The sequence below is a fragment of the Neoarius graeffei genome, chromosome 1, assembly GCF_027579695.1.
Source record: "Neoarius graeffei isolate fNeoGra1 chromosome 1, fNeoGra1.pri, whole genome shotgun sequence".
Classification (NCBI taxonomy): Eukaryota; Metazoa; Chordata; class Actinopteri; order Siluriformes; family Ariidae; genus Neoarius; species Neoarius graeffei.
Genome location: NC_083569.1, coordinates 46,667,315 through 46,687,877, shown reverse-complemented (window position 1 = coordinate 46,687,877; position 20,563 = coordinate 46,667,315). Strand labels below are relative to the sequence as shown.

The following is a 20,563-nucleotide window of genomic DNA, read 5'->3' as shown; positions in this document are numbered from 1 at the left end:
TCAAAGTGTGACTTTCACTGTGGTATGGGTGTTGGTGCTAACCAGATGGACTGGTTTGAGTATTTCAGAAACTGCTGATCTCCTGAGGTTTTCACACACAACAGTCTCTCGAGTTTACACAGAATGGTGCGGAAAACAAAAAACACCGAGTGAGCGACAGTTCTGTGGGTGGAAACGTCTTGTTGATAAGAGAGGTCAGAGGAAAATGGCCAGATTGGTTCGAGCTGCCAGGAAGGATATAGTAACTCATATAATCACTCTTTACAACCGTGGTGAGCAGAAAAGCATCTCAGCATGCAACAGCAGAAAAGCACATTGGGTTCCAGTCCTGCAGCGAAGAACAGGAATCTCAGAATCAAGAACAAGTTCCTATTAAAGTGGCCGGTGAGGGTATACGTAACACAAAATAAACCCAAAACTTATTAATGGACAAGGTCTCATTTGGAGTTCAAGATTAGAAGGTTAAAACAAGGTATTTATGATGATGAACATTAATAACCCTGGTCCTGGTGTACCCCATCCTTTACATATTAGTGTTTTCCATGCTCTAATGCATCCCATCTAATTAGTCAGTTAATTAACAACCCTTCAACCCTGGTTGAATTGGGTGTATTAGAGCAGGGAAAACACTGAAATGTGCAGTAAAGGGGGTACTGGTACAGGATCAGGGTTTGGAACCTGTAGTCTCGAGCTCATTATATCCAACAGGACTAAAATGTAGATTCTCATGAATTATGCTTCTTCCTTGGTTATCATGGTACCGTCATTAGAGGATGTTGGCAGCCTGAAAAGAAAATAGACGAGCTCATGTACAGACCTCTGCAGGATGGATGGAGCACTGCAGCTTGGGTTCTAAATCCCCACCCCCTTGTCCTTCCATTCAATGAGAGAGAGAGAGAGAGAGAGAGGGGGCACCGGCAAGGGGTACTGAGACACGCAACACATTTCATCCACAGTCAACCCCTTGATAGGAGCTGGTCTCCAGATAGGTTGTGTATCAACTACAGTTATATCCAAGAGCTTTTCAGAATCAGAAATTTGACTGGATAAGTCAAATTTCATCTACAAGGAATTTGAAAATGACACTTGCTCCATTAACACAGGCTAAACAAACAATAAAGCAGTAATTAGACAGGTACAGGGAAAAATGATAAAGAATAAAATGCAATATTGATGGATATGCAAAGATAAATACAGTTGATTATTATACATCCCGGACACTTTTTCGATGGAGTAACAGCATGTGTTCTATTCCCTTCTAGCGGGTTTCATTCGTTTGGTTTGATAGCATGCAATATTGTTAGCATATCGCTTATCTTACGTGTATTACGTCACTCTTCCCAATGGAGAATGAGCGTTGAATATGGTTTACGATATTGCATGGTTGTCAAGACAATATGAGGTCACATGCCGGAGCTGATGCGAATATTTAATGAGAGAGTTTTCTGCTGCGCATGCGCACAAGCATTTCTTTGTTCACCAGGAAGGAGAAACTTTATGGAATCAATTTTGTGCCAAAATGTTCATACAATACTTTTCTCTCTCTCTCATTATCTCTAGCCGCTTTATCCTTCTACAGGGTCGCAGGCAAGCTGGAGCCTATCCCAGCTGACTACAGGCGAAAGGCGGGGTACACCCTGGACAAGTCGCCAGGTCATCACAGGGCTGACACATAGACACAGACAACCATTCACACTCACATTCACACCTACGCTCAATTTAGAGTCACCAGTTAACCTAACCTGCATGTCTTTGGACTGTGGGGGAAACCGGAGCACCCCCACGCGGACAACATGCAAACTCCACACAGAAAGGCCCTCGCCGGCCCCGGGGCTCGAACCCAGGACCTTCTTGCTGTGAGGCGACAGCGCTAACCACTACACCACCGTGCCGCCACAATACTTTTGAAATATCAAACAAAATATTTACAAGAGGAAAAAACATACCAACAGACATCGAAAAACTGGAAGAGTGAGTGTGTAGGTATAATATTAATAATAATAATAATAATAATAATAATAATAATGGCTTTTTCATGGTATATCAGATATATTCCATTCAACTACCCGTCTTCGATTAATTCAATGTCATGCTAGCTGAATGGAATATATCTGATATACCACTCACCGCCAGCCAATAATATTTAATGATTGTACCTTTAGGGGTACACCAGCTTGTCACTGGGGTAGTACCATCTAAGGTATTTATCTGCATTATTGAAATACTGCTAGGGAACATGTGTGTCCTTTTTTGGCCCTAAAAAGGTACATGTAGTTACCTTGAGGTCCAGTAATGAGTCCTAGGGCCTACATTAGTGTAGATTGTACCCAGGGGGACAGAAATGGACTCCTGCTGTACCCCTATTTCTGACAGTCTATAGAGTAAACATGAAGGTGTCAGTGTATCCGAATATAATATACAGTTTGTAAGAGATTTATTATGCAGTCTGAGAACATTTGCAGTAGTAGTGAATATACAATGTAATATTTTTATACAGGGGCGGCACGGTGGTGTAGTGGTTAGCGCTGTCGCCTCACAGCAAGAAGGTCTGGGTTTGAGCCCCGTGGCCGGCGAGGGCCTTTCTGTGCAGAGTTTGCATGTTCTCCCCGTGTCCGCGTGGGTTTCCTCCGGGTGCTCCGGTTTCCCCCACAGTCCAAAGACATGCAGGTTAGGTTAACTGGTGACTCTAAATTGACCGTAGGTGTGAATGTGAGTGTGAATGGCTGTCTGTGTCTATGTGTCAGCCCTGTGATGACCTGGCGACTTGTCCAGGGTGTACCCCACCTTTCACCCGTAGTCAGCTGGGATAGGCTCCAGCTTGCCTGCGACCCTGTAGAACAGGATAAAGTGGCTACAGATAATGAGATGAGATGAGATATTTTTATACAAGGATATATAACTCTTCTAATCATGGTAACTGTGTTTGACAGACTTTATGTACTATAAGAACTACATGAACAATAAACCTTATATGCAGAACAATAATGCACTATATGAAAGATACCATACCTACTTTAATATAGTCTTATTAAAATAGGGAAAGATGTGAAAATAAGCATAAATCTAAGAAATGTTGATGTGTAACAAACACAAAGGTTATAAAGTAAGAATGTATACTATACTCTCGATATATGTACAGCGTACACATGAACTGCACTTTAAAGATGATAAATGGTTTGTTTTGTCTTTCATTAATGTACATCTTCCACCATAAGCAACTACTAGAGATTAAATCCTGTACTATAGAGTCCAGACTATTGAATAATTTAGCAACAGAATAGATCCTGAAAAAATTTCTGCTGCCAAATTATTCAATAGTCTGCATTCCATAGTTCAAAACTTGATGTGTGTTAAATCATTTTGCTCCAACTATTGGTTGTTTTAGTTAGAACTAAAACTGTTCTGGATTAACTCTAACTTGTCCAGTGTACTCAAACTTCAAATTTATTATAATTTTTACACTATTTCTTAAAGTTTCAATGGTCATTGCAAATTTTAATATTTTTATCCGCACTGTTTTATTTATTATATATTTGCCATTAATTTATATTTGTTATGCATAGCTTTCATGTAAATAAGTGTCAGCTTTTGAAAACCTGTGCCTCATAATAATAATAATATTATTATTATTATTATTATTATTATTATTACAGGGGCGGCACGGTGGTGTAGTGGTTAGGGCTGTCGCCTCACAGCAAGAAGGTCCGGGTTCGGGCCCCGTGGCCGGCGAGGGCCTTTCTGTGCGGAGTTTGCATGTTCTCCCCGTGTCCGTGTGGGTTTCCTCCGGGTGCTCCGGTTTCCCCCACAGTCCAAAGACATGCAGGTTAGGTTAACTGGTGACTCTAAATTGACCGTAGGTGTGAATGTGAGTGTGAATGGTTGTCTGTGTCTATGTGTCAGCCCTGTGATGACCTGGTGACTTGTCCAGGGTGTACCCCGCCTTTCGCCCGTAGTCAGCTGGGATAGGCTCCAGCTTGCCTGCGACCCTGTAGAACAGGATAAAGCGGCTAGAGATAATGAGATTATTATTACATGCATCCCTGTATCATCGCAGAAGATTGACTGCATTTCTTGTAAGTCATTTCTTTTTCAACAGATGGCGCTGTTGAGTCAAATCTCTCACTTACAGACCAGTGAATTAATTTTTTTCTTCCAGTCTGAATTTCTTGAACTCTGGAGTTTTACTGATGTTATATAAACCTCTGCTGGGTACACACACTCATATTCAGGAGAAAGATGAGGATTTATCATTTGATATCCGTATGATGGAGTATAATCTTAGCATTTTTATCGTGTTATGGGAGATGTATGAAAGAAGATATTTAAAAAAAAACATGTATTACAGTACAACAATGAATCATTTTAAGACTACTAAAGCCTTCTGACTTTTTTTCTTCTTTTGGATTTTAGTTTTCACCTCTACAGTTTGGTAATTTTTCAGCCAAGTCAGCAACCACCAAACTACATCTTTTTTTTTTTTCTGTCATGATTCATATCAGCTAAATCAGGAGACAAATCACCTACAAATACTATCCAGATAGAAATTCTGTTCATTTTAATGAATGTACATGCAGCTGTTGTGTCATATTTATATTCGTTAAGTTTTCTAAAATATAATTTAACAGTCTGTTCACACTCTGCTGTTTCGATTTACAGAATAGTTGGAGTGGATACACAAAAAAATGTCAGCCATAATATTATTATGTCTTGTTACAGTACACGCCTCATTTGAATACTCAATTCTGATTGGTCAATTACGGCATTCTGTGGTGTGTTATTTCTGTATAACGGACCACGTCATGAGCAGAAGCAAAAAATAATTTTTAAATCAATAAAATCATTCATTTTGTGTCATCTCATCTCCTCTCATTATCTGTAGCCGCTTTATCCTGTTCTACAGGGTTGCAGGCAAGCTGGAGCCTATCCCAGCTGACTACGGGCGAAAGGCGGGGTACACCCTGGACAAGTCGCCAGGTCATCACAGGGCTGACACATAGACACAGACAACCATTCACACTCACATTCACACCTACGGTCAATTTAGAGTCACCAGTTAACCTAACCTGCATGTCTTTGGACTGTGGGGGAAACCGGAGCACCCAGAGGAAACCCATGCGAACACGGGGAGAACATGGAAACGCCGCACAGAAAGGCCCTCACCGGCCACGGGGCTCGAACCCGGACCTTCTTGCTGTGAGGCGACAGTGCTAACCACTACACCACCATGCCACCCCATTTTGTGTCAAATTATTGATTTCTTTCATATGTATACTACCGTTCAAAAGTTTGGGGTCACTTTGAAATGTCCTTATTTTTGAAAGAAAAGCACTGTTCTTTTCAATGAAGATCACTTTAAACTAATCAGAAATGCACTCTATACATTGCTAATGTGGTAAATGACTATTCTAGCTGCAAATGTCTGGTTTTTGGTGCAATATCTCCATAGGTGTATAGAGGCCCATTTCCAGCAACTCTCACTCCAGTGTTCTAATGGTACAATGTGTTTGCTCATTGCCTCAGAAGGCTAATGGATGATTAGAAAACCCTTGTACAATCATGTTAGCACAGCCGAAAACAGTTGAGCTCTTTAGAGAAGCTATAAAACTGACCTTCCTTTGAGCAGATTGAGTTTCTGGAGCATCACATTTGTGGGGTTGATTAAATGCTCAAAATGGCCAGAAAAATGACTTGACTATATTTTCTATTCATTTTACAACTTATGGTGGGAAATAAAAGTGTGACTTTTCATGGAAAACACAAAATTGTCTGGGTGACCCCAAACTTTTGAACGGTAGTGTAGCGGTGTAATAAGTGGGATAATGTACAACAAGCTGGTCATTATTGTGAAATAAACCCTTTCAGGCTGATGCAGGACCCCGACATGAGGCAGATGGGTCTTGAATCACCCTGGAGGAGTTTATTTCGCAGTAACGACCAGCTCGTTTTACATTATCCCTTATGTATTTTAAAGTCGTTTGAACTTTAATTTTCTGTTAGAAAGAAACAAAAAATCAACCCATCATTTATTTATTTATTGCTCATGATGATGCTGTGAATTCTACGGTAAGTGCAGTGTAACTGATATCACTAACTGATGCAGTAGTTATTGTTTACAGCTATCTTACTTACCCAGTATAGTCATATCAGCATCGCATACACGACCAGGTTAGTGTTACTGATATACTGATATACCCAAATAACATCTGTTCAGTGGTGTTTCCTTGCTATTAACGGATGGAGTAGAGGACAGCTGACAAACTGAGTATAACAACAGATGGGCTAGTCAGCAACTATAACCCTAAATCAGAAAAAGTTGGGACGGTATGTTGAAATTGAAATTAAAACTGTAAACAATGATTTGTAAATAATCTTTGACCTGTATTACACTCAAAACAATACAGCAGCACATTACTTGATGTTCTACCTCATGAAGTTTACTGTTTTTTCAAAATAAACACTTATTTCAATTTCGATTCTTGCATCACATTTCAAAAAAAGTTGGGATGGTAAAGCATTTACCACTTTATAATGGTTCCATTCCTTCTTACAAGACTTTAAAGAGGTTTAGAGACTGAAGACGCCAAGTGATGAAGCGAGTCAGGTGTTATTTTGTCCCATTTTTCCTGCAAACAGATCTTAAGGTGTGCAACAGTACGGGGTCATTGTTGTCATAGTTTGTTTCAAAAGTCACCACACATTCTTTACTGGGGACAGAGGGGACAGGCACCCTCTTCTTCCGCAGCCATGCCTTTGTAATGTGCTTTTGCATTGTCTTGTTGAAATATGCATGGGCGTCCCTGGAAAAGATGTCGTCTTGAAGGCAGCATATGTTGCTCCAAAATCTGTGTACTTTTCTGCATTAATGCTGCCATCACAGAAGTGCAAGTTACCTTTGCGAAGGGCACTGACACAACCCCATACTATGACAAACTCTGGCTTTTGGACTTGTTCCTGATAAAAGTCTGGATGCGCCTTTTCACTTTTGGTCTGGAGCACACAGCATCCATTTCTTCCAAATAAGACCTGGGATACTAATTTATCTGACCACGATACACATTTCCACTGTGTGATGGTCCATTCCAGATGCCTCCAAGCCCAGAAAAGTTGACAACTCTTCTGGACACAGGAACATAAGGCTTCCTTTCTGAAGTTTTAACTGGCATTTGTGGATGTAACTCTGTATTGTAGTGCTTGATAAAAGGTTGGCCAAAGTAATCCCAAGCCCATGTGGTTATATCAGCTATAGATGAATGATTGGTTCTTGATGCCATCTGCAGGATCAGAGATCACGGGTGTTCAGCTTAGGCTTGCGCCCTTGCCCTTTATGCACCAAAATTCCTCCAGATTCCTTGAATGATGATATGCATCATAGAGGGTGAAATACCCAAATCTCTTTGTATCTTTCTTTGAGGAACATTGTTTTTAAACATTTCAATAATTTTCTCACACATTTGTCGACAAACTAGACAGCCTCAGCCCGCCTTTGGCCTTTCCTGGATACTGATTTTCTACCAAATCATGATTACAATCACTTGTTTCAAATTGCATCAGTATTTAATTGTTTTACCTCTTTACTAGCCCCAAATTACCCCATCCCAATTTTTTTGGAATGTGTTGTAGGCCTGAAAGGCCGGAATGGATGTATATAAACAAATGAAATGAAGTTGACCCGACAAAACATTAAATATCTTGGGTTCATACTGTCTGCAATAAAATACAAGTCAAAGTAAATTTAGAAATCATGGCTTGCTTTTTTTTTTTTTAATTTGCATTGTCCATACCATCCCAAGTTTTTCTGATTTTGGGTTGTATACCTGTATACAGTGGGGCAAAAAAGTATTTAGTCAGCCATCAATTGTGCAAGTTCTCCCACTTAAAAAGATGAGAGAGGCCTGTAATTTTCATCATAGGTACACTTCAACTATGAGAGACAGAATGGGGGGAAAGAATCCAGGAAATCACATTGTAGGATTTTTTAACGAATTAATTGGTAAATTCCTCAGTAAAATAAGTATTTGGTCACCTACGAACAAGCAAGATTTCTGGCTTTCACAGACCTGTAACTTCTTTAAGAGGCTCCTCTGTCCTCCACTCGTTACCTGTATTAATGGCACCTGTTTGAACTCGTTATCAGTATAAAAGACACCTGTCCACAACCTCAAACAGTCACACTCCAAACTCCACTATGGCCAAGACCAAAGAGCTGTCAAAGGACACCAGAAACAAAATTGTAGACCTGCACCAGGCTGGGAAGACTGAATCTGCAATAGGTAAGCAGCTTGGTGTGAAGAAATCAACTGTGGGAGCAATTATTAGAAAATGGAAGACATAGACCACTGATAATCTCCCTCGATCTGGGGCTCCACGCAAGATCTCACCCCGTGGGGTCAAAATGATCACAAGAACGGTGAGCAAAAATCCCAGAACCACACGGGGGGACCTAGTGAATGACCTGCAGAGAGCTGGGACCAAAGTAACAAAGGCTACCATCAGTAACACACTACGCCGCCAGGGACTCAAATCCTGCAGTGCCAGACGTGTCCCCCTGCTTAAGCCAGTACATGTCCAGGCCCGTCTGAAGTTTGCTAGAGAGCATTTGGATGATCCAGAAGAGGATTGGGAGAATGTCATATGGTCAGATGAAACCAAAATAGAACTTTTTGGTAAAAACTCAACTTGTCGTGTTTGGAGGAGAAAGAATGCTGAGTTGCATCCAAAGAACACCATACCTACTGTGAAGCATGGGGGTGGAAACATCATGCTTTGGGGCTGTTTTTCTGCAAAGGGACCAGGATGACTGATCCGTGTAAAGGAAAGAATGAATGGGGCCATGTATCATGAGATTTTGAGTGAAAACCTCCTTCCATCAGCAAGGGCATTGAAGATGAAACGTGGCTGGGTCTTTCAGCATGACAATGATCCCAAACCCACCGCCCGGGCAACGAAGGAGTGGCTTCGTAAGAAGCATTTCAAGGTCCTGGAGTGGCCTAGCCAGTCTCCAGATCTCAACCCCATCGAAAATCTTTGGAAGGAGTTGAAAGTCCGTGTTGCCCAGCGACAGCCCCAAAACATCACTGCTCTAGAGGAGATCTGCATGGAGGAATGGGCCAAAATACCAGCAACAGTGTGTGAAAACCTTGTGAAGACTTACAGAAAACGTTTGACCTCTGTCATTGCCAACAAAGGGTATATAACAAAGTATTGAGATGAACTTTTGTTATTGACCAAAGGCTTATTTTCCACCATAATTTGCAAATAAATTCTTTAAAAATCAGACAATGTGATTTTCTGGATTTTTTTTTCTCATTCTGTGCCTCATAGTTGAGGTATACCTATGATGAAAATTACAGGCCTCTCTCATCTTTTTAAGTGGGAGAACTTGCACAATTGGTGATTGACTAAATACTTTTTTGCCCCACTGTATGTATACTATATGATCATTTTACTAGATCTAGTATGAATCATAACAGGCTGAATAGTTATTAAGGGTATAGGAACTGCTGAAAAGCCCCCATCAGCATGGCAGATAACAGAATATAGGTCCAAACGTGAAGGTGGTGACGTCGTAACAGCAGTAATTTTTATCATCCGATGTCTGAAATACAGTTTGTATTCTTACATTACTTGTGACCGATATCATTACATCATTTCATAGCATGTTACCCAACACTGAGGTTTAACCCGAGAGTGAGACTTCTGTGCACCAGTTAAAAAAAGCAAACAGCAATCAAATGCACATTCAACTGCACTCTTGAATAATTCAATGTGGTTAAAGACGTGTGAAGGGTGCAATAAGATTGTAAAATGTCATCGCATTCTAGTTAATGAGCGACTGGGCTATGAAAACGTGTCTGGAGCTGTGCGTTGACTGTTTCTCAGAGTTCATACTTCTGTTCTCTTCATTATACTGTTCCACATGGCTATTAGTGCAGGACTGTGGAAATGAATACACTGCACTTTAGCCAAGTAAAGCTTCTACCACAGGAGTGTTAAATAGTAACAAGTCCACTTGCCACATTCCAGCTTCAGATCACATCCATTCTCTGAAAATCCCATCTCCAGTTCCGTTGACTGAGGGCTACTCAAAACCACATGCATCATTTGGAAGTAATAATCAAAAAGGAGATAGAAATTGTGGGTAATGCTCATAAATACACCACTTACCTAAATAGCTTACTTTTTTACATTTCACTTCGAGTAACAAAACAACATACAGTCTTTAACCCCTTAGCTGCCACCCATAATTAATTGTAATGTGCCGGGCATCAAAGACCTTCCCATGCCATGTGGCGCCACCGACCTCCGCAGCCCTCGGCCTCTCGCCTATTACCTAGCTAGGGTTACAGTGGGGGGCTAGTCCTCTGGTAACTGCGAGAGTTTGACTCCCCACTCGCATCTGTATTGCAGCGTGCCTTGCCAGATGGCAGTAGGTACCATTTTTATGATGGTCTTTGGTGTGACCCGACCGTGAGTAGAACTCGCAATCTCCTGATCAAGAGGTGGACACGCTAACCATTAGGCCACTAGCTGGTAATGGGCTGGGCATATAGGACAAAAATAGGTCAAAATTGGGATATTTTGATAATCTTTCTCTAACATGTTCAGAACTTTTATATTTTTAATATTTGTATAGAAAAATCACAAAAAACACTGTTGTAGAGTAAAAATAATTTTAGTAATCAAAAACAACCAAGACAACGGGTCTTGTCAATGAGAACCTGTCCATAAATTACTAGTACTTGAAAACATGATGTACACCAAGGGTCCATGTAACTGGGTACATTTTTATGATGGTCTTTGGTATGACCAGACCATGAATAGAACCTATGATCTTCTAATTGAGAGGCGGACACACTAACCACTAAGCCAACTCTGAAGTAAAAGTAACGTAAAAGTACATAAAAGGAGGTGTTTATGATGAGTAGCGTACGTCATAAGGCACAATGGTAAAAGTGGTTTCATGACGTACATGACTTGTCCAAGGGCATTGAAGGAGTTAATGATTCTGAAAGTGGGTTCAGTGAAGCTTAGCCAGTGTTTTTTTTTTTTAAGAAGAAGCTTTTATTTGTCACATACACACTCAAGCACAATGAAATTTGTCCTCTGCATTGAACCCATCTGAAGCAGTGAACACACACAAGTGAGCAATGAGCACACACACACATACCCAGAGCAGTGGGCAGCCATGCTACAGAACCCAGAGAGCAGTTGGGGGCTAGGTGCCTTGCTCAAGGCCACTTCAGCCCAAGGGCACCCCATGTTAACCTAACCACATGTGTTTGGACTGTGGGGGAAACCAGAGTACCCGGAGGAAACCCACGCAGATACAGGGAGAACATGCAAACTCCACACAGAAAGGCCCCCGTCGGCTGCTGGGCTTGAACCCAGAACCTTCTTGCTGTGAGGTGACAGTGCGAACCACTACACCACCATACCGCCCCAAACAGAAACGCCCTGATTGGCCAGCAGGTTCAAACCCAGAACCTGCTTGCTGTGAGGCAACAGTACTAACCACTACACCACCGTGCTGCAAAAAAAGATGACAGCGCCTGGTATTCCCAGGCAGTCTCCCATCCACATACTAACCAGGCCCTTTCACGGATGAAATATTAGAAAAATCAAACCTGTTTTGAAAAAAATAAACATCACTTTTTTGCACACAAACATTTCATCTTTATTGTGAAAGTGTTCAGGATAGTCGTTCAAAAAATATATTGTTGGAATGAAAAAATTGCAACGACATATCACGCTGTATTACATGGACCGTGTGTTTTACTGGGAAATACGCCATTCATATTTCTCATATGAACTACATCTGGGATATTAAGAATGACAACCATGACATTTTTCAATATGTCACTTGTGAGGAAATTGATGAATTGTTGTGATAAAATTGGGTACTTTGTTTGTGACTGTGTCAATATAATGAAAAGAGCATCACATGTTGGCTTGAAGATATGAAGTTTATCTTCTTGTGTTGAAAAACTTGCATGTTTCATACAAAAATCATCATGGATCTGAGCAAAATATTTAAATAATATTAGCTGGCATTGAGTGGTATATCAGATATATTCCATTCAGCTAGCATGATATTGAATGAGTCGAAGATGAGTTCAATATCATGCTAGCTGAATGGAATATATCTGATATACCATGAAAAAAAACCCCAGTAATAATAATATTACACATACATACACATTCCTTTCAGGCGTTCAGTGTCTTTCAAAATTTTCTCAAAATCTTCTGTATTTAACGAAGCAAACCTGGCAGCCATGTTTGTTTACAAATTGTCCCAGTCGCTCGCTAGCGCTGAAGTTTTACATCTCTGACGTGTGACGTCATGTTGTCTTGACAACCATGCAATATTGTAAACCATATTCAACACTCATTCTCCATTGGGTAGAGTGACGTAATACACATAGGATAAGCGATATGCTAACAGTATTGCATGCTATCAAACCAAACAAATGAAACCCGCTAGAATGGAATAGAACATATACTGTTATTCCATCGAAAAAGTGTCCTGTATGTATAATAACTCCCATTATTTTTTTCACGGCCCAGTTTCCATCAAATCCTGCACTCTGATTGGCTGGTGAGCAAGACCGTATCTTACGGTACAGACCCCAGTTACGGACCTCTTGCGACTCGCTCGTTCACAACGACAAACATGGTAGCAATTTTTGTCAACATTTATTTTCGCATTTCTCAGGAGAATAGCATTAATTTTACAGCATGGATAACGATAATGACAGTGTTCACAGCGAAAGCGAGTTTTACTACCCTGAGGAAGAAGAAATAAAAGAAAGCATTTCAGGAGAAAGATAAAAACCTCTAACTTGCTAACGCCGAGCAAAAACATGGCTGAATCCTGAATGGCTCAATTTTGTTTAAAGGTCCCATGGCATGAAATTTTCACTTTCTGAGGTTTTTTAATGTTAAAATGAGTTCCTCTGACCTTCTTAAGTCACCCCAGTGGCTAGAAATTTCATAATGTGTAAACCAAACTATGCCCACCCTTTGTCAACATTTGAGAATGGCGCGCCAAAATGGTGCGTTGATAGGCTCTTCCCTTTACTACGTCAGCAAGGGAGATTATCCCCACGCCCCCCCTCTGGATTCCCACCCACTGTATGGATTGCCCGCCCAGCTCAAAAGTTGCCACCAAACATGGAAGTTGTGCTGTACATGGATGTGACAACACAGAAAGGAGTCTGTTTTTACTGCCGACGGGAGAGCCCCTGAAGATGCAGTGGCTTAATTTTATTTACTCCAATAATACGCCGTCGAGTCTACCTAAGACGGTGTATGTTTGTCGGAAGCATTTTCCTGATGAATGTTTCCACAACTTGGGACAGTACAGGGCAGGTTTTGCACATCAACTGTCACTGAAGCCTGGGTCCGTACCAAGCATCCCTGCCGCATCAGCCACAAACACCGAACAAGTAAGTGTATAACTGTTAAGTCGTTTTGCCGTGTTTTAAAATTGGTGCGTTAGCCTTGCAATGGCTACATTAGCTGTGCAGCTAACCGCTTCCTGCAGTTAGCCAGGTACTCTGCGCTACAAAACCAAAAAGCATGCAGCATGCTCTGTTATAATAGCCAATCAAAACAGTTTTTACAAAGACACCCACATTCTTTTTTTTAAGTCACTTGTTCATTTTATTTGTTTGTTCAGTAAAGACCCAAACATTTGTTGAATTTATTTTATTTCCTCGCGTCGCACCTTAATGACGTCAGCGCGTGGTATTTTTCCCTTCGCGGTTTGTTCCTTCTCTCTCGCCATAGTAAGACACCCACATCTGCTTGTTCTGACCCACTGGAGGTAGTGTCACAGTGCTGTTAGCCAATCAGAGGTAACACGTTTACATGTCATGAATATTAATGATAAGAGCTGAAATCCTGTCGCTCTCCTGCCACCCGCTCCTCCACCAAACTAGAACAGCCTGAAACAGGAGAACCACAGCATTTTTTTCACCAAAACCGGCTCACAGGGCATTCATTCATACTAGAGACCACCGCACAATTAATGAAAAAACGATGCCATGGGACCTTTAAATAGGGGACTACATAGGCGGCAAAATGTCGTTTTTTTTCCTGCCATGGAAGTGCACTTGTATACCGAGGAGGAAGCCATTTGCATTACAGCCGTGAATGAGGATTCAAAATGGCGGCTCGGCTCGGCTCGGTTTTCCCTTTCAGGCGCTCTCGTTTTCTGTTAGAATTTGGTAAAGAAAAAATAAATATATTATTTACCAGCTTAAGGTCAGTCAGTATGGTGAAATACCGTGATCTCGGTCAGTACTTTCAAGACCTCGGTCACGGTGTTTCACGATACGGACCTCCCAGCTGGTAAATAACATATATGTATTTCACTCCGATGACGTCACTCCCAGTGTTTTCCTGTTGTCAGAATGGTGAACCGGTTCAAACTTAAAATTCTTTTGATTCATTTGTGTATTTCTTTTTCGTAGATGTGTCTGTATAATATAAAGAACATTACATGGTGGCAGAAAGATAATTATGTTTATCTTCTTGTGTTGAAAAATATATCACTCATGAATACATTCACCACTCAAAGATAAAGATAAACTTCATATCTCCACACAACTGTGTAATATCCTCTGTGTATGTGTAAATACCTTAAGAACGCAAAATTCAAGAATTAAAAAAAGACGCCAGTAAACGTCCAAAATACCGTATTCTTTTAAACAATGAGCTTAATATTTAAATAGTTCATAAAAGGATTATATGACACAAATCTGAACTGAGGGTTAAAGTTAAAAATGGTTAAGAAGACATATCTTAGCATTAGCAACTCAATATTGATCTACAACCTGGAATAATAATGTAAAAATGTAAGAACGTTTTATTGGCAATAACAAATTATCAGCACATTTCAGAATTAATTGATTATTTTATTAATCACTCATAAATACAAATACAAATTAGGACAGAAATTACTGAACATACACCACTGTTTAATATCTTCAGCTCTTACTGTTACGACATGGCTCTGGCTCCGACTAGTTTCGACTGTAATTGAAATGATCGGTTTGCGGTTGGTGTAATTGATTCTCTAGTAATAGCTCTTTGATGGGAAGTATTATAGAGGATCCTCCACATAATCTCAAGCTGCGAAGTGGAAAAAAATTTGCACGCCTCCACGTTTCTTTCATCTAATACTAACGTTAGCAATGAATGATGTAGGATTGTACCTCCTTAAAAGAACAAACTCTGTAGTCAGTGTTCCAGATTCACAAGTTAGCATATAATCTACCATTCAAAAGTTTGGGGTCACCCAGACAATTTTGTGTTTTCCATGAAAAGTCACACTTTTATGTACCACCATAAGTTGTAAAATGAATAGAAAATATAGTCAAGCCATTTTTCTGGCCATTTTGAGCATTTAATCGACCCCACAAATGTGATGCTCCAGAAACTCAATCTGCTCAAAGGAAGGTCAGTTTTATAGCTTCTCTAAAGAGCTCAACTGTTTTCAGCGGTGCTAACATGATTGTACAAGGGTTTTCTAATCCTCCATTAGCCTTCTGAGGCAATGAGCAAACACATTGTACCATTAGAACACTGGAGTGATAGTTGCTGGAAATGGGCCTCTATACACCTATGGAGATATTGCACCAAAAACCAGACATTTGCAGCTAGAATAGTCATTTAGCACATTAGCAATGTATAGAGTGGATTTCTGATTAGTTTAAAGTGATCTTCATTGAAAAGAACAGTGCTTTTCTTTCAAAAATAAGGACATTTCAAAGTGACCCCAAACTTTCGAACGGTAGTGTATGTATGATGATTGGCCAGCGTAACTCATTTACAAGTAAAGACGTGCGACTATGTGGGCTGTTGATGCCATGTGCTGACCTCTGATTTGAGGAGATCTTCCTGACTTTCCAAGTAAGAATTCCAAGCTGACAGAGTGTTTGCTTTGGTTTTTCCTCGTTAGAGGAAAGAGAAGAAAAACGATGCTGGTGAGGGTTGGACTGTTTGTAACCGCTAAAATGGAAGTGATAACAGGAATGAACTTGTGTCTTGGACGTTCCACAGTATTAACGGGAGAAAATTCAATCCAAATTGCTTGAAACTGCTCTGATTGAATTCAGAATTGAGCGCAGAACAACATACTTTTTACAGGATTAAAATATGTTTATCCCTTTTGGAGATATTACAAATCAAAGATTGAAAAAACGGCTTAATTTTTAGAAAACTGCCGTAATATTCTGTCTGAGGATCTCATGGTCCAAAATGGGCCTCATTAACCAGTGAGATCAAATGTTTTTTCTTAATAACTTTTCTATTTTTTAAGATATTTACATGGAAATTGGCAGGGACATAGATGGCTGTATACTGAATAAAAGTTTGAAAAAATATGCAAATTAGTATTTAATTAGTATTAATTATGCTAATTAGGTAAACCGTTAAATCGGTACACTCAGGAAAAAAGTAATAAAAGATTATTTCTAATAACTTCTTTGTGCTCTGGAGGGCTTTATATTTCTCAAAAGTAAGGCCTGCTAGTGTTTATATGAAAGAATATAAATGATTATTTTGATCAATATTCACAGCTTTCAAGGCGAAACTCGAAAAAAAAAACGTGTGATCCACATCCAATAAACAATTCACATTAATTGAATTGAAGCTGAGACTCGCGTCTCTGACGTCCGGTTTTTCAAAATCTCATTCCGACCACTAAGATCTCAGTATTTTTCATCAAAACAAATACAGTTATATTCTAAAATAGTTATCAATTTACACGAATCAGTTTGATTTGAAAAAATAAGTCCGTAAAGCTCTGAAAACTCCCTTCAAAGTCTCCCGTCAGTCATAACACCAAAACTAGCAGACAGAAAATTTTGCTGAATACGTCATCAGAAACAGTCAGAGCGAGAGAACATCCCTATAAAAGTTATTTGATTTATATTCACGAGTAATCTAGTCAGAAACCGATCAGAAGAGAGACAGGGAGAAAGAGACAGAGAGCGCCTGACCACTTTCCCATGACTCAAAAAGCACCGGCAGTTTCCCGACGTCACGTGAACAGAGTTTTTACCCTGTTGTACCAACTTCAACCTGCCGTGACTCCCAAAGTACTGAACAGATCTTAACAAGATACATTTCTTTAGAAAGCAGAGATTATATGCTTTTTAATAATGGAAAATATTCAAGAGTTAAGCAGTGACAGATTTGGAAACTTAGATGAGCGTCTGCATGCACAATTTTCACAGCACGGGCCAACGAGCATCTGATATGCCGAGTATTAAATGTACCTATAAGCGTAGCGTCGTACGTTAATACATTAAACATTGGAATCGTTGCCAAATTGCTGTTGTATTAGAGGAATAATGTGCTTTGGGACATGCTGCTATAAGAAAATAATACCATCATAGGGCGGTACCACACCATTCTGTTGCAGTTTATTCCTTATGGTTATATCTTTCAAATGTTATATTATTGAATGAGGAATACGAAGCAGTTGGGAGTCCAAATAAAAAAGGGAGAAGTGGGTGAATGAGGTCTGTATACAAGGATTAATTGGATAAATTTGTGTGTGCGCAGAGGAAGAAGCTAACTAGCAGTAAAGAACTCCACAGCAGTGTTCCCTTATCATAGCTGATGGAATGCAACAGCTGCTGGAGTCTGTGATAACGTGTGTGTGTGTGTTTGGGGGGGGTAATTTGGGGCAGGCGTGGTGGGCCTGCAGGGACCCCCTTAAAAGACCCCCAACTCTCAACCCCCCATGTTCCCTGTGAGCCGGGCCAGTGAAAGACAACTCAACCAAACACACGCGTGTGTGTGTGTGTATGAAAGGGCGCATGTTCCAACTTAACAGAGGAGGAGAGCCTGAGAGGAGCAGGAGTTAAGGAGAGGAGGGCAGAAAGCAAAGGAAGTGAGGAGCAGGGGAGGAGGAGGAAGAGGAGGAGGAGGAGGAGCAGGGAGGGGGGGCGAGGAGGTGAACGGAGGGTGAAGAGGAAGAGAGCTGAGGGAGAGAGGGAAAGACAAAAGAAATAGGAGGAGAGACAGAGGAGAGGCAGAGCGAGGGAGCGGAGCTGTAGGGAAATGGCTTCGGAGGAGACGGCTGGCGGGGCACGCAAAGCCACCAAGAGCAAACTGTTCGAGTTCCTCGTCCATGGAGTGGTGAGTCCTCTCTCTCTCTCTCTCTCTCTCTGTCTCTCGCTCTGTGTGTGTGTGTGTCTGAGAGAATGCAGCGACAGCTGTTTGTGTGTAATAGCTGGGATAGCCGTTCATGTGAAGGTTATTTCCAGTCCTCAGGCTCCCAGTTACACGCCGCTCTTTCTTTTTAAAGCACCGAGAAAGGGAAGTCAGTGGAAACGAGTGAGGCAAGCATGCGTTTGTGTACAGAAATGTAAGAGGGAGCCGTGAAAAAGAGGGGTGAAAAGGCAAGCGCTCGCCTTTAGTCAATAAAGGACGGATGCAGAGCCCGAGATGACGAGTATTTCCATTCAGAACAACGCTTTCCTTCAGCTTAATATGGGGGCTTGACCTTATTTTAACTCCTCTGACCACATGAATGGCTGCATGAATAACGTTTAAGCGTCTGGCGTATGCATTTTCTCAGATCGTGCATAGTAAATGGACATTGCGAGATTTTTCTGTTTTGCATCGGCTCGGAACTTAATTACTTTCTCTACTGACTTGAATTAAATACAAGATCTCGTTTCAGAGTCGTTCCGTGGGCCTTTGTTCATATACATACATCTTATCTGTGCAGTGGTTTATTTATGATAGCTAGTGCTTTGTCTAGTGAAGAGCGTAAAAACGAATTTAATCAACCCAGATATTCAGAAATCTCTTGTTTGCAGACGTTCTGGATTTGACCTAATGAGCCTGAGCGTAAAATTCATAACCATAACAACATGTTGGGTTTACTTTGAATTCTTGCATTTAATTAAATAAGGATTTTAAGGCACTGTTTTAATTCGGGCTTCAGAGGAAGTGCAATATTTTTTAAAACGCAACCTTTCAACCAGTTTAGGTTCAGACTGTATCAGGTCCCCCCCCCCCAGTAGAAACAGAAACAGTGCTCATTTGTCCTTTTTTGGTTGGATTTCAGATGCTTTTAGTGATTACATTTTAGTGTGTGGTGAGTTCTGCGTGTTGTCTGTTGCCAGCAGTGTTGTGGTTTCACTGTTAAAGGCTTTTGTAGAAACGCAAATAACTCTCCTAAGCTGTGCCGTTGAGTTCCAGTGCTATTTAATCAGCCATTACTTTTTGCAAGCCAACACACTAATATAGTAATATAGCTGTGGCCCTGAATGTACTGTATAATAAATCCATTGAGTGTGTAGGCAGCAGGCGGTGAGGAGAGAGGCAGAGTAAATGCTGAGTTCGGGTGCTGAATGATGTTTCCAATTGCATGTCTCTGCAGACTAATTAACCTTGACGAGGCTCTCATTCTTCCTGGCCAAATGTTTCCGCTCGTCTCGACACCTCTCCTCCTCTCGTGCTCACTATCCACCTTTGCGTCTCAAACACTCTCACCTTTACCCTCAGCTCGCTAGCGTACCGGATCTCCGCAGCACTTTTTCTGAGATCTGTAATCCCACCACCATGTTTAAGCCTTCTCTCTTCATATGGAGCAGCTATTGTTATCACCACTTTGGTGAAAATGTTTGGAGTTGGAAGAATGCAGAGGTTTAGCCTTGTTTCCAAGGTGAGGAACAGTGTGTGCGTATCAAGGTTCCCAATGAAGAGATGATCCGAATAGAAAGTCGAATGAATAGAAAAGAGCAGCCTGTTTGCTTTTAGTAAAAAAATCTATTATTGGTGACATTTTGCAAAAATTGTCATCTCCTGTCCAGTAACCAGTGATGTGATGTGATGTGATGTGGTTTCAATTTCAAAGAAAAAATAAGCAGTTGGTAGATCATCGCTCATGTATGAGTGGTATGTATTCATGGCTGGTTTGATCTTACACTATTTATCCAACCAAAATTCCTTCCTGTCACAGCCGCTTTGTTTTGATCGCCAAGGCGTTGTTCGAAGTCTTTTATCTGAAGTATTCGTCATCATAGTCAGGGATAGTTGTTCTCTTGCTTACCCCTTCTCAGAGTAGACGCACACAGTGTGTTGGTTAATGACAGACCACCCTTTAATGTTTAACCCTGTGGATAAATAAAGATGACCCAAGGGTCATTTCACTCTGTTGGTAGCAGGCTTTCCCATTCATTTAGACCAAAAGCCTAACACTACACAAGTGCTGTGGCCACATGATTGGTGTGTGCTCAACCATGGCAAGCATGAAGTGGAGGAAGAGTACATGATTACAATCAACTTAGTTAGAGTTTAGTCATTTTTATCTGTTGCATAAAGATAATACATTTCAAAACTAATTTTATTTATGTACTTGAATTTGGTTTTGTGGATGGTCATGTCCTTGCCCTGGTACATATAAAGGAGGGGTGTACCACACTCTGTAACGCTATCTGTTGAGTGCAAATATTAATATTCATATCTGTATTCAGACTTAAACTGGAACTGTTTTGTTTTTTTTTTAAAGAAAACGTGGAAAATGCCCTCGGAAACA

The 20,563-nt window shown here is 40.7% G+C and overlaps 1 protein-coding gene across 7 annotated transcripts in view; it reads left to right on the top strand.

Annotated features, from left to right (window-relative positions):
- smarcd3b (SWI/SNF related, matrix associated, actin dependent regulator of chromatin, subfamily d, member 3b) overlaps positions 1-20,563 on the top strand; it is a 145,144-nt gene that overhangs the window by 35,620 nt on the left and 88,961 nt on the right. For 6 of the 7 annotated variants that reach the window (XR_009655565.1, XR_009655566.1, XM_060932762.1 and 3 more), the window contains exon 1: positions 18,018-18,153. The exons of the other annotated variant lie outside the window; for it this stretch is intronic. Coding sequence is in view for 4 of the 6 variants with exons in the window: in XM_060932762.1 (XP_060788745.1) it covers positions 18,076-18,153 (78 nt within the window). In the remaining 2 variants the exon portion in view is untranslated. Of the gene's footprint in view, positions 1-18,017; positions 18,154-20,563 lie in introns of those variants that run through there. 7 annotated transcript variants of the gene reach the window in all.